The sequence below is a fragment of the Syngnathus scovelli genome, chromosome 5 (genome assembly GCF_024217435.2).
Source record: "Syngnathus scovelli strain Florida chromosome 5, RoL_Ssco_1.2, whole genome shotgun sequence".
Lineage (NCBI taxonomy): Eukaryota > Metazoa > Chordata > Actinopteri > Syngnathiformes > Syngnathidae > Syngnathus > Syngnathus scovelli.
The window spans coordinates 9,636,070-9,655,525 of NC_090851.1; the positions used below are offsets into that span (position 1 = coordinate 9,636,070).

Consider the following 19,456-nt stretch of genomic DNA (forward strand, 5'->3'; position numbering starts at 1 on the left):
TCTGATTGGTAAAATGCACATGGAAGATGGAATGGAAAATAAACAAATACATAGCTAAATACATAAACAAACGAACGAACACATCCATCCACCCATCCATGGATGGATGGCCGAATCATATAAAAATAGAATTATTGTGGCTGCAGAAATCTCCATCAATCATAATCTTAATAAACCCGCACTCACATCCATGTTATATGTTCTTGTAAACGTCATGTTTAAGAACAATTAGCTGGTTATTTAACGTCACGACAGTAACTAGTTAATGTGGAGCACGCAACAATAGGCTATGCATACTGTAGTTGCAAGTGCAACTCTCATATTATTGAAAGGGGTCCTGATAAAAGAAACATTCTTGTCTTGTCCTATAAAGAAACAGGAGTGACCACATTGAGTCACTTGTGTGTGTTTGGCAAAGTGTCTGATATTTTCTTTTGTTTGATGATATTAAAAAATTCAAAGAAAAATAACTTAAGAAAGGGGCAAAATACTTTTTCATGACACTGTATCTGCCCTTGAAGAAAGAATAAAAGGAGACTAATGAATGTTATCCTTGACTGAATAAGTGAGGTGCATCAATTCCAAATGCCCTGCAATGTTTTAATTCCACAGCTCAAAAGTAATAAAACGGCACCGTATTAAGGCTAAACTGCGCTTCTAATCTTCTCTAACTAATCCCTATATCCCTCACTTAATGTAGACAAGCATGTTGTAACCTTGAAAACCATTTAATTCACTGATGAAACATGACAGAAAAGTGAATACAGGAAAAGACAGTACCGGAGTACGTGTGTGATGTTACAGCATCTGTGTGGTCGTTACTTCATATGAAATAAACTTTGTGTGTAATAGAAATGAAAAAAGTACCACAAGAAAGACAATACCTGTGAGTTTATCGTATACACCACGATTGATAAGTGTTATTCTCAGATCGATATCTGTATTCCAACCGGTTCCAAATTTGCCTAATCGGCATAATCTTCTTTTCCAAAAAAGGTATCACCTTGTCACCTTGAATTCAGCGCTGACCTCATCTAATTGAATTACTTCCACCCTATTAGTTGTTAAATCGGGGTGTGGAAGTGATATCATTTGTAGACAATGTTGAGAAATCATTACAAATAAGATAAAAAATGGTGACCTTTTTTTTTTTTTATGTTTCGTCCTCGTAGGCACTCACCAAAGAGAAAAAGCTTAACATCACTCACTGCGTTGAGCGTTTCTCTCTCCATTTTTAAACGTTTAACATCATTTGATGTGCAAAAATTGCAATCGATCTTGACCAACATTTATGTGGACATTTGTACAACAAGTTAAGATTGTTTTTGTCTTTAGATCTCATTGACTGAACCCACCAGTTGGGACTCATTGAGGGATAGTTGCTGGACATTCATTTAGAGGCTCCAACATAAAAGAAAAGGGTAGAAAGGTGACTTCATGCGTCACTCTCCTTTGGGAGTGGCTGATTGTAGGATGGGCTGCCACTGGCAAGGTTGGAGGGAAAGAAAGAGGGGATGTACGGCATGACCCCTATCAGCGGGCTGGTCAATGGTGTCTCTGAAGGGGCTGTCATGGGGATGATGACGTCATCCTGGTCCCACACGTGGAAGGCATTGGGGTGGGAGTGGCTGAGGGAAGGGGGCATTTGGAGCGGGCTGACCCCCTCCGTCACGCCATCTTTTTTCACATCCTCATCGACCGGACCCAGCAAACAGTCTGTGGGCGGATAACAAATGTCAGACAATGAAAGATAACCACATATAGCACATAGCAATAAAAGGGAAGTAAAAAAAAAAATCATAAAAATATGTTCTATGTGCTCCCAATGTCGAAACACATTCTGATTTTGTTTGTGGAATATGAATTAAGCGAGAAATGATTTATATGCGTAATCTCTAAATTTCAAAACAACAGCTTTTTACTTCTTTGTCGAAATGGGCTTGTTACTTTTCCACCCGATGACGACAACACGAATTTAACAGAGATGAGTAGACAGACATAAAATGACATGCTATTAATATTTTTGATTGACTGATTTATTGGGATCTTGAGGAATGCGAACCTACGTACGTAGTATGTGGCGAGTCAAGGGAATTAACTGCTACATCCTCACTATCATTAGTGACTAGAATAAGACAGATAATTGTCTTGACTCACTCAGGCTAAATGTACCACACACTGTTTCTGATGTTACACAGATAAGAGTACTCGAGCTGCTTTCCGCAATTCAGATAACAAGCCTACCATATCAGAAAACCTCCATCATTGTACCATTATGAGAACTTTTTGAGTTTGAGTGATTACCTGTGATATCCAGTAGGAGGTCTTTGATGAGATGACCCACAATAGCGTAAGCCACAGAGACCACAACCACGGCTGCCACAAACACGTAAAAAACGGATTTAGGTAGTTGGATGATGTCCCTTGAAGGAGGCTTGTATTCCTCATACATTGAGTCGATGTTCTGGACCAGATACTGGAAGGAACGTCCCCCTCCTTCTTCTGTATTGTCAAAGCTATCCATATTCCCAAAGTAGGAAGCGTCAAAGTTTTACTCCAACAAATTCCAAATCAATCTTGCAGGTGATGCATATAGGGGGGAGAAAAAAACCCAAAGCTCTTTAGTCTAGGTTAATAACACAGAGAAGAAAATTAAACCCACCTTTACAGAATATGTTTTGGTAGCTGTTGAAAGTTCAGGTATTTCACCATGTTTTCTCATGATTGCTTCATCCTGTACCAAAAAGACATCAAATTTTCTGTCTCTGCTCCACTGGGATAATCCAGACTGCAGGCTGCACCGCACGAGTGAGCAAAAGGGGGAGGAAGGACTATAAGGATTAAACTTCCAGTTAGCAAACCTGGACCTCTTAAATTTCCATTCCAGACAGATTAACCCATGTCAAGCACCAGAGGCAGTGTCTCCACAGTGAGATTCACAGATATAGAAGCAAAATAAACAAATTTTGTGGTTGTACTTACAGCTACAATTGTTGTGAAATGAAATTAAATGAAATAAATTTGTATTGTATCGTATCACATCGCATCATATCCTATTTATTGTATACATATTATTGCACAATTTTTTGGTTTTGACATGGATATTATGACACACCGTGTACAAGTTCTTAGTCAATATTTACAATTAAAATTAATAATCAAAATCATTGATTTTATCCAGAGTGACTGTAATCATGGCATTGAAAATATTTTTTTTCCAGTCCATTTTTTTTCCCTCTTAAAACCAGGTGTTAATTGAAAGCTGGTATCGTGTAGAATGTAAAACAGGTAAGAAACTCAACATTTGGTTTCTGTGGCAATAGAAAAATCACTCATTTCACTCCAAATTGATGTAGTCGAAAATATGCCAATGTTGGAAATTTTGAATTTGATTTATTTACAGACTGATTTTCCACAAAGGGTCTAGTTCAAAAGCTTTTGCAGTGTGCACTTTGAGATGGGTCCAAAATTCCACGTCATTTTCATTTTGATGCAATGCTAACAATATGCGGTGTATATACTGTAGTGTTAACTAAACAAAAGTGTGACAAACATTGCCACCTAGACTCGAGAAAGCGCAATTGTAAGGTGTAAGGCAGAGTTGCATAGACAGAGTCGCGACAGTGGCGCAATTTCAGCGTCATTGTACACGAAGATATGGATGGTCGCATTAAAAAAAAAAAAAAAAAAAATTACATGTTTTCATTTCCATTCGTTTCTTTAAATGATAGCGCAGAAAATAGTCAGAGAAATTAAGTAGTAACTGGTTTGTTCTGTAATAAATTGGAAAAGGGGCAAACATGTTGACCTTTAATTGTTTTCCAAAACAGACATGATCAATCTGATTTCGTGTTGGACTGAAGAAATAATAATCATCATCATCGTCGTCGTCATCATCATCATCATCATCATCATCATCATCATCAACACTAGTGACAGCTGTTGAGATTGAGAAAATAGAATTTCAAAGATTTGGACAATTTTATAATTTTAAATTTCTCTGAATAATAATCAGTTGTCAAAGTAATTACTGATTAATTTGATGACGTATTAGTTGTTGCTTAATAAATTGTTATACCGCTGCACCTCAACGACAAAATTAAACGGAACGACTGATCCCGTGAAGTTTAGCAGCAGGTAGCAATTTGTATTCACTAGTATTATATAAACAGTTATCTAGCAATCTCTTTCGTCATAATCCTTAATTCATATAATGTCTTTATAGATTATTTACACATTTTACACGTTTCAACGTACAACGTGTACTTTGAAGAGTTCGCATTTTTAGTTCGAATTTGAGCTAGCATAGCATGTAGCGTGAGCGCCCGAGACTTTACGAACATTAGTATTAACTTTCTTTTACGTTCAAAGAATCAGTGCAGTCTGTGGTACAAGAATGGACTATTTCTTTGGCGAAGCACCCGCCTCAAATTCCAGCCAGAACGAAGGACGAGATGAGGACCCACGTATGGTACAATATTATGTTAATTCTTTCATTTCTACTTTTATTCAAGTATCAGAAGTAAACTTGCTAGCCTACGGTTGACTAGTGCTGTAGATGCTGGAACCTGTAGTCTGCCGGTTTATTTGGAATATTATCATATTTTAGTAGATGCAAGCATTAGTGATTTTTCTCTGGTAGCTTCAGGTCGATGATTCAGAGGCCAGTTCGAGCAGGAATGACACTGAAGAGAATTCCAGGTAATGTATGACTCAGTATAGGCACCTTTTCAGACCCACAGTCTTTGGTTGTTTTGGGAATTGTTTACTCATTCTCAAGTCCCTCACTATGTAGGGATTATTGTGGTGCGGTTCAAAGGTATAATAGCCCTAATCAAACCGGTAGTCCTTTGCCTTAATCAGTACCCAGGAAGTAGCCCTCGGTTTAAGAAAGGTTGGTGACCCCTGCTGTAGATGAAAGTCTCTATTATGTTTGCTACATTGCGCTTGCAGCTCCTATGACATCAGCAGAAGAGTGCAGGAACTGGTGGACAAGATTCACAACCACCGCGCCAATGACCATAAAGAAATTGAAAGCTTTCAGCAGACTATTGTAGACAAGGTAGATAATTTGTTTTAATAATAATGTGTACAGCTTTTGTTGTTGACATGCAAACCAAATGAGACCCCTGCCTCTGTGGCCCTTCCAAAGGTGACGGAGGTATGCCAACAAATGAAGGAGGACTTGTACAAGGCCTACGAAGAGAACAGCGACGAGATGCAGGTGAAGCTGATGGAGTTGACCAATGTGCTGGATATGTGCTCCAAACTCCACAGGGAGCTCCTGGAGGCCAGCAAAATGCTGACCGGCCTGCGAGATGGCCTCGCCGTCAACGGCACAGCAGAATCCATGACAGACTAGATTGCTTTCAGGTTCTCAGAATAGTCATGTTCCTTCCTCCAATTTTCAGAGTTTATCTGTTGCTGAGGATGGTGTAGACATAGGGGGCCATCGTTCAGATTTCAGTCTTTAAGTAAAAGCACACAGTACATTCTTTGCCCCATTTTCAGGTTCATTGAAAGTATTGCGCAAGCAGAGTTGAGTGCAAAAAGTAACACGAGACCGCACAGTATAGAATTGCAGTTTTCTTTTCACATGGAACACCTTAGCCACCCCAATGTCCATTATTTAAATTTGTATTAAAAACACCATGAATAAAAAGCAGATGTTCATTTATAGTCCGACAAGGTTTTCATGCAACACCCTAAGTGACTCTAAGTCACTAACCACTTCATTTTTTTTCTTCTTTCCTTTGCGATCCCATTTCATCATTTCGTCAGACAAGAGGCCACTTAGCATTTGACAGCCTATGTTTTACTGATTTTCAGTAAGCCATTTCCCATGGCTTACCATTTCAGCAGCATTGCAAAAATGTTTCCCTGCAACATTTAAGGCTGTGTCATCACTCCAACATGTAGTACAGATTTACAATATTCATGGCATGTTTCTCTAAACTGGATGCCGACAAGTGTTGACGACCTCATGTCTGAAGGAATGATATCTAAAACTAAAAAGGGGAAGGGGTATATAGTGACTATTGAGATAGCCTTTATATAAATAAAATCCTCAACCTAAAACACCCACAAAGATGGCAATCAAGTGCTCTAGTTTCTACATCCAATAATCCCTTTTACATCTTCTCATTGAACCTGTCAACATTTTACTGTTCAACTGTAAATGATTGAAGTCCAGTAATTGCTCTGCCCAGGATCAAGGCGTGGATGTCATGGGTTCCTGCCAATAGACAAAGCACAAATACAGTACAATGTCTTAACAGCAGAGCATAAACATAGAGTAACACTGGTGACCTCAAGTGGCCGATGGACATTGTTGCAGGTAAGACCCCTGGGGGACTTTATTTACACAACTTAAGAAAGGGACAGATGTCCATACAAAATCTACGTCAAGTAAAACTAGTGATTTAAAATAAAAAGTACTACTTTAGAGAACTGGAAGACTGATGTGAATGATGAGCCTTAGCTTAGCTTCATGGTGCACAATGCTGTTAGCCACCACAGCAGCAACTGGGCTTCTAATTACCATGTAATCATTATACTATCTGCATTTTCTGCTGAGGGGAAAAGGGAAGTGTCCATTTTGGGAGCATTTATGTGAGCCACTTTTTATTTTTTATAACTGACTTACCTTCATAGGTGTTAACAGCCTCTAAGTTCATGACATGACGGATGATGTGGTACTCGTCAGCAATTCCGTTCCCTCCCAGCATGTCTCGGGCTTGCCTTGCGATATCTAAAGCTTTGCCACAGCTATTCCTCTTCAGCATGGAAATCATTTCAGGAGCTGCTCTGTTTGGACAAGAACAAGAGCATCACTGGGAATAGCCGTGATGATAATAATAAAAAAAACTTTTCATGTGATTAACATAAGATAACTTACTTCTTCTCATCAATAAGTCTTCCGAGGGATAAACATGACTGCAGCCCGATGGTGATCTCTGTCAACATGTCAGCCATCTTCTTCTGCATAAGCTGATTCCTCGCCAGTGGCACCCCAAACTGAATTCTGATTGGAGCACAGAAATATTCCACATCATTTGTTGAAATGGGCGTTGAAAGGCTCATTGCACTCCGATGCAGCGAATGAATGGTTAAAGGTTAATTAAAATTATTTAGAATACATACAGTACAAGTCCATATTGTGGCCATGGAGGGCGAGCTAGTACCTGTCCAAAGTATACTGTCTTGCTGCATGGAAACAGAATTCTGCTGCTCCCAGAGCTCCCCAGGCGATGCCATACCGAGCATTGTTGAGGCAGCCGAAGGGACCCTAGTGAGAAAGTCACCAAAAAAGAAGAACATTCACCAGCCACTTCAACTGCACAAGAGAGCTGCGAAATGAAATGAACTCTCTTTTGGAGATGCCCTCATTCTGCAGAAATACTTACAGCCAGACCAGAGACATTTGGTAGAAGGTTCTCCTGAGGAACTTCCACTTCATCCATTAGAATCATGCCAGTGGCAGAGGCCCTCAGAGAGAACTTGCCCTCTATCTTCGGGGTAGCAAGACCCTTCATTCCACGCTCTAAGATGAAGCCGCGCACCTTTCCATCTTCGCACTTGGCCCAGACCACTGCAATGTCTGCTTCAGGGGAATTGGTGATCCTAGAAGACTGTGAACCCATAAAGGTCAAGTCAACCCAAACATTTTCTTTATAATAATCATTTGATTTACAATATGTTCTGTGGGCTACTCCTTGTGTCAATCTAGTTTGTCAAGTGTACGTTTCCGCTAACCCACCATGTTTTGGCTCCACTGATAGTGAAAGTACCGCTGGATGGGTTGTATATGGCCTTGGTCTCCATGCTGCTGGGATCGCTGCCATGGTTTGGCTCTGTCAAGCCAAAACAGCCAAGGATTTCTCCACGAGCTAGAAAATACACAATATGCAGAGGTAAGGATACTTCTGTATAAAGCGTATCATCCATCCACACAAGTCCTCACCCAGCCTGGGTAGGTATTTCTCCTTCTGGGCCTCTGTGCCATAAGCATTAATGGGATGCATGACCAGTGAGGACTGTACGCTCATGACTGAGCGATAGCCACTATCCACCCTTTCAATCTCTCTGGCAGTCAAGCCATATGCCACATAACTTGTTCCCGCACAGCCGTAACCTATGAGGAGGGAACAGAAGGCACAATTGAATGTGGAAACAAATAACACATGGCCATGTGAACGCAGTCACTGTGTGTACCTTTAATAGTGGGGCCAAGAACACCCAACTCTCCCATCTCAGAAACAATCTCACGGTGGAAATCTGTAAAATGTTGGGCAAATAGAAACAATCAGGAAGCAGCATAGGAATATACAGTATCTTAACTAACTACTAACTAGTTCTATTAAGACAACAAATACACAATACGGCTCTTTTAGGATGTGATATTTCTCACGTTCGTGTCTGTTGGCCATGACGATGCGAGGCATGAGTTTTTCCTGGCAGTAGTCGCGGAAGGAGTCCCGGATCATCACCTCCTCCTCTGTCAACTGACCCTCCAAGTTCAGAGCGTCTCGCCAGTTGAATGGCACCTTGGCTGAGGGTCAAAACATACCACGCTTAGCCATTATGTCACTGTCACGTGTGGTAACAACATGTAAGGAGCAGAATAGGTTGAAGTGTTACTACCTCCCTTGGGAGCCTTTTTGATTTCTTCAGCATCTATTGGGAAAATACACAAAGGCATTACCTTAAACCAATGCATTCATTTTCCAAAGATTTTTTTTTAATTAAATAACATTTACCGTTAACTTTGGCAGAAGCCGCAGTTGTACTCTGGGCTCGGCACGCACTGACAGCTGCACATTTTGGGGTGCTTGACAGCAGACGAGTGAAACTTCTCAGAGCCATATTGCGCTGCACAAAAACACATTATACTCATCAAAATCATGACGTCGTGAAAAATCATAACGCAATTATCTCACCAGAAAAAGACTGTCTAAGACAAGCATGCATGTGATGGTAAGCTTAACGAATATTAAACGTCTGCCTCTAAGTTTACTTTACCGTTTTCCTCGTGTTTAGATGATCGATCAAGCAGTGTTCAAATGATTTTTTGTCCCGGACCCGTGTTAAGTAAGTTTTTATATTACGTCATATCCGCGACACGTCTGAAAATGACCACACAACTCCGCCATGACAGGTGATGACATTAGCGACGCGCTTCTCGTGGAAGTCACATTGCCCGGATAAGTGGTGGAAAAAAGGAGGAAAAAACAGACTATGCTGCTGAAATTCTTCTGCAGTAACACCAGAGCAGTGTTCTGTCGTGCATCAAGTGGCCTACTGCCCTAAAAAAATAATGTCAGAAGGCTTTTCCACACTCAAAATGGCGATAGCATCATACCATACAGTGTGCTGCACTTCTTGGTCAGTAGAGGCGGTGGCTTCACGCCCTCGCTGATCATTGGCTGGTTAAATTAGGTTTCATAAACGGTATGTTCTTCACTTGTTTAGGTCATTCACATAACACTAGTATTACGAAATACCTAACACTGACGCGACTAGACTGACAATGAATACACTTATAATACTCACATTTTTGTAAGAATTATTCTATATCTTGCAAATCTTTTATCCACCCCGCATTTAGTCACAATAAGTAGGCGTGGTCTACATCTTGAATAACAGTATAACGTTCACTGGCCCCTCAAAACAAACTGTCATTAACCCTTTATCTTTTACACAAAGCAATAGAGCAATAAAGCAATGGTCCTTTTTTTTTTTTTGTTACTTTTATTCTTGAGTAAGTCATAGGCAAAGTCATAGGTATTGTCACCCCCAAAACAAATCCAATAGGGCCATTCCGTACTAATTGGGCCAGATTTTAGAATTTTATCCAGTTCTCAGTCATGGATTTGTCCGATTTATTTTTAGTGAAATCTACATATATGTTATAGTATAGTATTGTATTGTCCTGTTATTAAATACCCCCCCCCCCGACATTGTATTGTCCTGTTATTAAATACCCCCCCCCCCGACACACACACACACACACACACACACACACACACACACACACACACACACACACACACACACACACACACGCACACGCACACACACCACACCTTCCCCCACCATTTCCATGGTAACTATCTTGCCTGAGTTGTGATCTGCAGGGGGTAGAGCAATATGGAACCGGAGGGCAAAAAGTCGGAAATTAAATACGGTAAGAATTGGATCTCATAATCTTGCCGCACTTTTCCCCGTTAGCCTTGTCTTTGTAACGGAAAAGAGATTGAAACAATGACCGTGTGGACCACACCACATGTCAATGCAGACCTGGCTGGGGGCATCTTTATCCTCCACGACCAGCTTGTGTTTTTTTTTTTTTTTTTTAAACGTTGTTTTTGAACAGTATAGTGTAAACGATTATACATCTTTACTGCGAGTACATTTGTGGATATATTTATGACGTTTGCGCTGCACATAGCTTTACGTCTATAAAGATGCCACGCCCCTGCTTGCATCCATATGGGAGCAAATTCTGCATCCATCGCCGCTTTGCATCCTTTCAAACGATTCCAATTATTGTAACGCAATGTTATGATATGCGCGCGAGTGGACATTACAAACCGCATAGGTGGCCATGTGTAAATGTGGTCGATATTATTGCAGCACACGCCTGATGCGCTCCTTGTCGTCTGGGCTTGGGTATTCATATGAACTGTTAATGGGTCACAATTGTCCCAACACGTTCACATAATAAAGCCTAGGGGTTGTTATGTTCTTTATAATGATCAATGGAAGAAATGGTTTGATGGAAGTAATCAAGGTGTGGCCATTTTTACACGTGCAAGTTAACCAAACCCACTTTCTTGGATGATCAAGATGCTGCTAGTCATCATGTTGATATGTTTTTAACATTCACAATCAGGCTCAAGCTCTTAAACACTCCTTATAATCCTTGTTACTTGTGTAGGTAGTCTGGCAGATGTTTTTGGAGTGTGGTTAAAGATGCCCTACCTCTTATGGGGAGTGTCGTAAATGTGTAAGATGATCAAGGTCATCATCCGTGATTGTCATCACATCTATATGATGAGCTCAAAAAGTCACCATTGTTAACATGATGAATCGGTGGTCTTGAAACGACAACATCTTTACTGCTTTGTGACCAGTCACACATCACTTGACCTAACAAAGGGTCTTCGTTTCACTCATGAAACAAGTAAGACATCCTTGCTATGGTTGACGTTGGAAAGTGAGGAGAGTGGGGTCCCAGAAGTGAGACCACCGGAATTACACAGAAATATTGCAGCTGCCTAAAAGGATACCAGAAGAACAAAACTAAATTGTGACAGCGTTCAAGTCATTAAAGTGACAGAGCGCTGACGGCACAATGTTGCATATCAAAAAACGAGGTGTGCGTTTGCCTTTGTGTGTTTGAGTGATGGAGCTCGCTAATGAAGGGGGTATAAGGTGTAAGTCTAATAATCAAGGACTGTTTATGAGGTATTGCCAACCTCAGCTTGGAGGTCCCTTACCTTGCTGAGAAGAACAAAAATTTCCTATATAGTAGTCTTTGTACTTTACTGCATTCATATTTATTTCGCTGTGTAGAGTTGCAATTCTGTATTTTTTTTTTGTGCAATTTTATCCAGACTTGGCTCTTGTATTTAAACAACAACATTAGTTATATTATGTAAATACACATTTTATTGCATTTGTTTTGTACTCATCATGGACGGCAGCTGAAGCATGTTGACATTTTTTTTGACAACCTTCAACAAATTATTTGGTATCAATATCTGATTAACGTAAAACAAATATATATTAACGTTAACTCATGCAGGTTAGTGATGGACTGCAGATACACAAAAGTATTGTTGTGCACTTTGCCACTCAGTCTTGTGGATTCACAGGATCTATTGTATGGCTAATTAAGTAAAACGATTCGAATTGTTGCACATTTGAAGAGTGACATCAACAATCCCAATTGGTACATATGACATGCTGCTTTCTTTCAATTTCAGGGGAGGTCGGGAAGTTTGACCCAGACTTCAAGGGGCCCATTCACAAGAGGTATAATTACATCTGAGCTTTCACATTTTAGATCCAAAAGAACTGATTATTAGCCACACCTTCTCGTTCTCAGGGGATGCACGGATATAGTCTGCTGTTTTCTCTTCATCGTTGCCTTGCTTGCCTATTTTGGTGTGGGAATTCTTGGTAAGACGACCAAGCCATTCATGCAATATATAGATTTGGATGAGCACTCTTGTGCAACTCCGTCTTTCTTCCAATAAGGTTTCTTATTAAATTAATACATCTCTGTCATTGTTTTTCACAAACAGGTAAGATATTTGACTTTGCTAGACTTGTCTTTGCTAGTCTTCTTAATGGGGTGCGGTAAAGTGTGAGCCGCATGTGTTGGAATGAACAAACCTTTTGCTTTTGTATGTCCTGACTTTTTTGAACGATGATTCTGTTTGTCTTTCCATAAAGCCTGGTCCCAGGGTGACCCCAGGAAAATCCTCTATCCCACTGACAGCAAAGGGAACTTCTGCGGGCAAAAAGGAACACCCCAGGAGTGAGTCAATAGACATTGATAGCGTCATGTAGCAGTGCAGTCATTAAGAGATGATGCTGTCCTCTACAAATCATATAGGAACAAGACTTTTCTGTTTTACTACAATATCTTGATGTGTGCGAGTCCTGCGGTTTTGCTTCAAGGCCAGTGTCCCACCACTCAGGTCAGCTACAAGACAATTACTGTATTTAAATAGTCACAATGTTTTTTTAACTCTTGTTTCTATTCCAGATATGTGTAAAACACTGTCCTTACAAACATCTCACGTTGGCTGAAGCCGTTAAAAACAAAGACGACCGTGACTACTACGCAGAGTTTTGCCAGGAAGGTGTCAATTCATCATGGGTAAAGCAACCACAAACGAAAGTCTGGAACATCAAATTGTTTGTTACATTTATTCAAACTGAGTTGCACAAAGAAATACATGTTTGGGCTTCATTCACCAATCCATAGAAATGTCCTTATACTGTTATCTATCCATTACAGGTAAAAAAGCCGATTATGCACAAATTCATCAAATGTGCGCATGCAGTGTTAGTGAATGAGGCCCAATGTTTGCATATCACATAGTTGGCCTGATGTGCCTTTCAAAGTATTTACCACTTTTTGATATTTGTGCTAAAATGATACTGTATATCAACTATCATGTTAAATGTCACTCCTTTTTAAATTTTTTTATTTTAGCCTATCCACATCCTGAAACAATATTGCCCTTCCTCAATCTTGGCCAGCAAAGCCTGTGAGTGAGAAGCATGTCGCAGTCTAGGATGGCATGAACTAGTGATGTCACATGATCACATTTGTGTTCTTATGCCTGTGCATACAGTCACACGACGCTGCGTTCCAACTATGTCAAGATTAAAGAATGGCTCGGTGGTTGTGGGCAATAATACCATGGTTACAATCGACTCCGTCAACGTTCCCGCCATCGAAGTACTCAATGCGACCAAGTGAGTATTTTTCAGATCCGGGTAATATTAACCCAGTGGCTAATAGAATTGATCAAGATTTTGAAAGTATCACATGTATTTATGTCACGGCCAACAAGTATTCTGTGTGTAGTTGTAGTCCTTAATATTTAGGCAATGGCTCATTTTGTGCTTCTAAAGTGATTACTTCGGAAGAAATTATAACCATTCATAATTGAGCCAAATCTACATTTTCTAACCAGTTTGAACATGTCATGACATTTGAATTATTTTGGTTTCGTTACAGGAAGTCCAACATGCTTTTTGAAGCTCGCCAATTGGCCATGAAAATCTTTGAGGATTACACTCAGTCCTGGCACTATATCATTATGTAAGAACATCAACAAAAATGCATGTAATGATTCAAAGGGTGTCCATCTGAGGAAAAAAACTATGTTGACTTCATTTTTAAATGCAATTCTGGTTTGCTGTGACCCTGAAATCTCTAATATCTTCCGTCTCCAGAGCTCTGACAATAGCAATGGTTTGCAGCTGGTTCTTCATAATCCTGCTACGCTTCCTGGCAGACATCATGGTGTGGGTCATGATTGTCTTGGTCATTGGAATCGTAGCCTATGGTAAATCTTCTCCCAGTCTGTTGAGAATGTGACAGTATTTGCGCCTCAGTTACCATGGTTACGCTTTTTGGTAGCACAGGGAAGATAAAAGGGGCTAAACATGGGGTGTCCTCCCTCGTAGGTGTGCTGCATTGTTTCCTGCAATATCAAAGTCTGAGAGCGGATCCTTCTACCGACGTGACTATCGGCCAGCTGGGAATGCAGCCCGACTTCGCGGTCTACCTTGAGATCAGACAAACCTGGCTTATATTCAGTATGCCCCAAAATGCTCTGCTTATACTCACTCACTTAAATAGTGTGTCAAGTCTGTTTTAATTTTTTTTTTTACAGCAATCACCCTCGCCATTGTGGAGTTCCTCATCATCGCGACACTCATCTTCCTTAGGAAGAGGCTCATGGTTGCCATCGCCCTCATCAAAGAGTCCAGCAGGTCAGCCTACTTTCAAGCCTACATGTGTGGACCGTGTTTGTACACAAATGCCGAGTCAAATCAACTTAAATATTTTTTTTTCGCATCTGTATGTTTCTTATTAGCCCCAAATGATGGGTTAGATTTTCTGTAAAAATACATGTGGGTCCACCTATCCGTCCATTCCATCTGTACTCATGTTGCTGTCTTGCTATACGTAAGCATGACAATGATTATCATTATGAATGTGATTTTTTTTCCAGGGCTCTTGGATATGTGACATCATCATTATTCTATCCATTGCTGACTTCTGTCCTCCTGGCAATTGTGATAGCTTACTGGGCGGTCACTTCCGTGTATCCTTTTAATTCAGATATTAATGTATTCATACTGTTTCTTTATCCACTGTGTTCTTTTCATCACCTTAATGTCCTTGCCATTCAGCTATCTGGCCACATCTAATTCTGAAGTGTACAAAGTGTCCGCCGATGAGAATTGCACATTCCGTTTTAACACCTGTGATCCCAAGGTGAAGAACCATCACGCCTCATCACGTCTTCACCTTTCTAGTATGAAACATGTTCACATCTCGTTTCTCTCCAGACGTTCAATAAAACCAACATGTCGGCCGAGTGTCCCGAAGCCGAGTGTAACTTTGCCTACCATGGTGGGGATACCCTGTACCACAAATACATCACCTTGTTCCAGTTTTACAACGCCTTCCTCTTCTTCTGGTGTGGCAATTTTGTGACGGCCTTGGGACAGGTCACTCTGGCTGGGGCCTTTGCCTCTTATTACTGGGCCTTTAAGAAGCCTGATGATATACCCCCCAACCCCGTCATGTCTTCTCTGGGGCGCACCCTCAGGTTAGAAGACACATTTGTGAAGTTAATGGGCTTTGTTTTTGTAACAACTCTTCATCTTTGCCCGCCAGATATCACACTGGTTCAGTGGCATTTGGCTCACTGGTCCTGGCGTTGGTCCAGATCATCAGGGTTATTCTGGAGTATCTTAATCACAAGCTGCAAGGTACGATTGAAGGCAAATGGAAGCACTTAAATATGATTGTAATCAAGCACTTAAATATGATTGTAATCACCTCATCATTAGATTTTATACAATATTATTGTTAAATCTAGTGCTTCGCAATGCGTTCTTTTTGTGTAGTCATCGTTTTTTCTGCCAAAATGCTCACTTGGTGATTCTCCCTCGTCCTCCAGGTGCTAGAAACAAGTATGCTAAATTCTTGCTGAACTGCATGAAATGTTGCTTCTGGTGTCTGGAGAAATGCATCAAGTTCTTGAACAGAAATGCTTACATCATGGTCAGTTTCTGCAAAAACAGATAACCTTGGGGTTGGCAGATGTTACTATAATAAAGTCTATGATTTGTCTGTCCAGATTGCCATCTATGGGAAAAATTTCTGTACATCAGCTCAAGACGCTTTTATGCTTCTGTTAAGGAACATTGCCAGGTTGGAAATCATTACAGATTACATACTTTTTTTTTTTTTTACATTTGACAAGCACTGGAGACTTAATGCTGCCTTTGCAAATACAAACAAGTTTTGACACTACCAATACCTAAAACTCTTGTGTACTCAAACGGCCACTCCTACAACAATGCAAACAGTATTTGCAAACATTTTGATATAGCTCTTACCCATCTATATAGGCAATCATTCTCATGCACATTCAAGCCTTTTGATAATTCAGTCTCAACGACCTAGCCCAAGCAATTTACTCTATGTATTGTGTGACTTTCAAAACAGGGTGGCTGTCTTGGACAAAGTGACAGACTTCCTGTTGTTCCTTGGGAAACTGCTCATTGTTGGAGTTATTGGTAAGATGGGTCTCACATATTTCTTACTAAGGTACACTTAAAAAGGATATTGGCTGTCTGTTTTATTGACTTAAATTTAATGCAATCAGTAATTGAGAATTTTATGTTTGTGAAATGAAGATTCTTAAATGACGTAGATTAGCATGACGTCACATTTAATGGACTATTTTATGTTAAAATTACACAATTCAATCTTTTTTTTTTTCTGAGATGTGAACAAGTGTGGACTGGTGCAACACCGGGTGCAAATCTTGGCAAAATTGCCGGTTGTAGTGCCAACAATCTTTACAGCACACTCGACAGTGACTGATCAGTCCATCTACCTCCCAGTTCTGAGGTCGTGGGTTCAAACCTATGCTGTCCCCATACATACATGTTTCTGAGTATACTCTGAAAAAGCAACATGAGTGTTTGTTTTATCAACATAAGGTGGGAATTCTATCCATACATTTATGTTTACCCAACAAATTATTTTGTTGTGTGTATTTTATATTAAATATCAATAATGACAACTTGCTCTATACATTTTTTTGCACAGGAATCATCTCTTTCTTCTTCTTTACCGGAAGAATGGATTCTCCTGAGTACGCTTCTCCTACTTTGAACTACTACTGGGTCCCCATAATGGTGAGACATAATAAAATAAGCATCCAGAATAAAGATCTCTCCCGAAGCGATCACTTTTGGTGGGGACTGTGGAGCTGTTTGAATCCTGTTTTAAGTCTTGGTTATTAACAGTGGTGCGTAATTGTTGATCTCAGATGTCTTCTGCTCTCCAACTAGACAAATATAGTTGGATCCTACCTCATTGCCCATGGCTTCTTCAGCGTCTACTCCATGTGTGTCGACACACTCTTCCTCTGCTTCTGTGAGTATTTTTTATTGGCATGGTCTCATTCCTAATTGTATTTTCTATGCATGAGTTGTTCCTTGTCTAAATCTGAGCTGCTCCCTCATCAATCTAACCCCTTTTAATTTGACTTCCTTTTTCATTTTTTCCCTACGTTTTCATTATTTTCCAATTTGCCTTGAATCCAATTAAACAAACTGTCCTTGTCGGAAAGGTGAGGACTTGGAAAGAAATGACGGCTCGCCCGAAAGGCCTTACTACATGTCCCCCGAGCTGCACGACCTCATCGGCTTGTCAAGGAGGTCAGAGGGAGATGGAGACGATGCTGACTCTCCTGCAAGCAAAGGAGATGTGTTGGAAGTGGAAAATATTCAACTGCAAGAACTTAAGATGCAGTCTAACGCCTCACATGCGAATGTGGAAGATGAGCCTCTGCGAGATAACGCTGAAGTTGCAAATGAGACCAACGAGCAAACAAGGGAGACCGAGGAGCAAACAGTCAGTGAAGATGCGGTGTTGGAAAAAGAAAGAAGCAGGGGTGACAGTGGTTCTTAAATTAAGCTCAAGTGTGAAGTAAACTTAACCAACCATATTTTAACGGCTAAAAGTATACTTTAAAAGCATATTTTGTAAGCATTCTTTTTTTTTTTTAAACGCAACCAAGTCAAGTCAAGTCAAGTTTATTTGTATAGCCCTAAATCACAAACAGTCTCAAAGGGCTTCACATAGCCAAAAATTGACAATCATTCTCAAAGCATCCCCTGATCTTAAGCTCCCAAAAGGGCAAGGAAAAAACTCAAAAAAACCCTGCCAGGGGAAAATGAGAAACCTTGAGAAGGGACCACACGTAGGTTCTTAATTAAAACTCATTGCAACGTGCTTAACAAAAAAATGCTTATGTCCGTCAATCTTTGGTAATCGGCAGACATGATGTCATTTCCAGTATGCCAAGCCAGCCAGGATCTCACTTCGTTAACACGTTTATTTGCTGACTGTACGAACTAGAAATTATTGTTTCATGCTTTATTGTATAATGTTTCATTACTTGTGCCATAAAATGATTGCGTTTGGCATTCTCTGAAATTACTTCACACTTGGTCTTTAAGCAGCAGGATGGTTTGGAGCGGGGAGACCTCCAATTGAAACATGAGGATACGAGTGCGGAGAATGAAAAGTAAAAACAGAAGAAGCCAACTGTAAACATGCTGCCTCTACAGAGGAATTGATTGTTGTGGAATGAAACAACCTCAATGATGTGGCTTTAAAAAATGTACAGCAAGACTTGTGTGTCTACGTCGCTTGAAAATGGTGTTATTCTTGGAACAGTGTTGCTTCTAACATGTCGAGAAAGTGCTTACACTGTGCCTCTGATCACTCACTGAAATACTGTATGTCGTCTATTAACACACTTCCTAACCTCTCTGTGTTGTTTACATTTCAATTTCAGGTGCATCTTCATAGAAGTGTGTGATTTTTCATTATGTTCAACAATACCAGCTGAGGCAAAAATCTTATATGTGAATTTAATGTCTTGTTTATTTGAGTTGATCTTTCCGCAGTAGTGTGTAACATTCTTGGCTTCACTCTTGTAAAGAGACCCTCACCATGCACAGTATTGTACTGCCAACTATTTGCCTTGATTATTGGACTGGTGTTAAGTGCTGTGATTTGTGGCTCTATGATACAGCCATTGTGCCCTCTTTGACTCTTACCTCCCTGTCCTGCCTCTCCCTATCCCTTTTTCCCCTTTTTATATGCTGCATGATACTGGAATGAACATTTAAGGCTACGTTCTCTGCAGGGTGTGATGCCCAAGTCCCATTTTTTGTTATAGCCGATCTTTTAAAATGCTCCCAATTTAACTTGGCAATTCTTTTGTACTCTTGTGACTTTGTGAAGCATGTATGTTGACTTTCCATGGAATGTCATCTACAAATAGTTGAAGTCTTGATTAAAGATTGTTGCAATTGGGAAACAAAATGTCTGCGTTTTGACTCTCGAATGCTACAGCAATGTAGAATGGTCAATACATGTCTATTTTTGCACGTAGCGAGTCAAAATAAAATCAAAAGGAAAAAAATGTTCAAGTACAGATAGCTGAACATTTTTAATCAAGTATAGAGTTAAAAAGTATTTGTGCTTCATTCTGTCCACCTTTGTAGTTTTTGGCTCATTTTAACACCACATTGTAAGTGATGGTTTTACAATTAACACATATGACATCACAAAGGCGACACTCACTTGTAATCAGCGGAAACTCTG

At 40.1% G+C, this 19,456-nt stretch overlaps 4 protein-coding genes across 5 annotated transcripts; 2 read left to right on the forward strand and 2 right to left on the reverse strand.

Moving 5' to 3' along the window:
- Positions 1-709: 709 nt before the first annotated feature.
- Positions 710-2,817, reverse strand: LOC137840295 (uncharacterized). The gene is made up of 3 exons (XM_068650620.1): positions 2,663-2,817; positions 2,305-2,576; positions 710-1,716 (listed from the first exon to the last, which is right to left on the reverse strand). Exons 2-3 carry the CDS (start codon positions 2,522-2,524, stop codon positions 1,436-1,438), a joined length of 501 nt encoding a protein of 166 aa, XP_068506721.1. The 5' UTR covers positions 2,525-2,576; positions 2,663-2,817; the 3' UTR covers positions 710-1,435.
- A 1,077-nt stretch (positions 2,818-3,894) lies between these two features.
- On the forward strand, positions 3,895-5,679 carry syce2 (synaptonemal complex central element protein 2). Its single transcript, XM_049719931.1, has 5 exons — positions 3,895-4,137; positions 4,372-4,471; positions 4,643-4,701; positions 4,954-5,062; positions 5,153-5,679. Exons 2-5 carry the CDS (start codon positions 4,397-4,399, stop codon positions 5,360-5,362), a joined length of 453 nt encoding a protein of 150 aa, XP_049575888.1. The 5' UTR covers positions 3,895-4,137; positions 4,372-4,396; the 3' UTR covers positions 5,363-5,679.
- LOC125968649 (glutaryl-CoA dehydrogenase, mitochondrial) lies at positions 5,050-9,166 on the reverse strand. Its single transcript, XM_049719930.2, has 12 exons — positions 9,022-9,166; positions 8,760-8,871; positions 8,644-8,676; positions 8,411-8,551; positions 8,215-8,277; positions 7,964-8,134; positions 7,760-7,889; positions 7,407-7,623; positions 7,185-7,288; positions 6,899-7,024; positions 6,647-6,807; positions 5,050-6,235 (listed from the first exon to the last, which is right to left on the reverse strand). The coding sequence occupies exons 2-12, from the start codon at positions 8,863-8,865 to the stop codon at positions 6,162-6,164; spliced, it is 1,326 nt and encodes a 441-aa protein (XP_049575887.1). The 5' UTR covers positions 8,866-8,871; positions 9,022-9,166; the 3' UTR covers positions 5,050-6,161.
- An 889-nt stretch (positions 9,167-10,055) lies between these two features.
- LOC125968646 (choline transporter-like protein 2) lies at positions 10,056-19,174 on the forward strand. 2 transcript variants are annotated; one of them, XM_049719927.2, is made up of 22 exons: positions 10,056-10,186; positions 11,991-12,039; positions 12,113-12,186; positions 12,463-12,547; positions 12,626-12,710; positions 12,779-12,892; positions 13,232-13,286; positions 13,374-13,497; positions 13,763-13,846; positions 13,981-14,093; positions 14,215-14,346; positions 14,424-14,523; positions 14,766-14,858; positions 14,947-15,031; positions 15,106-15,368; positions 15,437-15,531; positions 15,723-15,826; positions 15,903-15,976; positions 16,274-16,344; positions 16,883-16,971; positions 17,128-17,212; positions 17,409-19,174. In XM_049719927.2, exons 1-22 carry the CDS (start codon positions 10,150-10,152, stop codon positions 17,747-17,749), a joined length of 2,352 nt encoding a protein of 783 aa, XP_049575884.1. In that variant the 5' UTR covers positions 10,056-10,149; the 3' UTR covers positions 17,750-19,174. The 2 variants fall into 2 exon arrangements, with proteins under 2 accessions (XP_049575884.1, XP_049575885.1); XM_049719928.2 differs by lacking the exon at positions 10,056-10,186 and adding an exon at positions 11,200-11,378.
- Positions 19,175-19,456: the final 282 nt, after the last annotated feature.

Bases quoted from the DNA above. Each gene is read 5' to 3' on its own strand.
- LOC137840295 (XM_068650620.1), bottom strand. From the start codon at position 2,524: ATGGATAGCTTTGACAATACAGAAGAAGGAGGGGGACGTTCCTTCCAG. The intron at 1,717-2,304 runs GTAATCACTCAA...ATCCGCCCACAG, and splicing joins CCTCCTACTGGATATCACAG to ACTGTTTGCTGGGTCCGGTC.
- syce2 (XM_049719931.1), top strand. From the start codon at position 4,397: ATGGACTATTTCTTTGGCGAAGCACCCGCCTCAAATTCCAGCCAGAAC. The intron at 4,702-4,953 runs GTAATGTATGAC...TTGCGCTTGCAG, and splicing joins GACACTGAAGAGAATTCCAG to CTCCTATGACATCAGCAGAA. The intron at 5,063-5,152 runs GTAGATAATTTG...GCCCTTCCAAAG, and splicing joins AGCAGACTATTGTAGACAAG to GTGACGGAGGTATGCCAACA.
- LOC125968649 (XM_049719930.2), bottom strand. From the start codon at position 8,865: ATGGCTCTGAGAAGTTTCACTCGTCTGCTGTCAAGCACCCCAAAATGT. The intron at 7,890-7,963 runs GTGAGGACTTGT...TGTATTTTCTAG, and splicing joins GAAATACCTACCCAGGCTGG to CTCGTGGAGAAATCCTTGGC. The intron at 6,808-6,898 runs GTAAGTTATCTT...TTGTCCAAACAG, and splicing joins AGACTTATTGATGAGAAGAA to AGCAGCTCCTGAAATGATTT.
- LOC125968646 (XM_049719927.2), top strand. From the start codon at position 10,150: ATGGAACCGGAGGGCAAAAAGTCGGAAATTAAATACG. The intron at 15,032-15,105 runs GTGAAGAACCAT...GTTTCTCTCCAG, and splicing joins TTAACACCTGTGATCCCAAG to ACGTTCAATAAAACCAACAT. The intron at 15,532-15,722 runs GTACGATTGAAG...CTCGTCCTCCAG, and splicing joins TCTTAATCACAAGCTGCAAG to GTGCTAGAAACAAGTATGCT.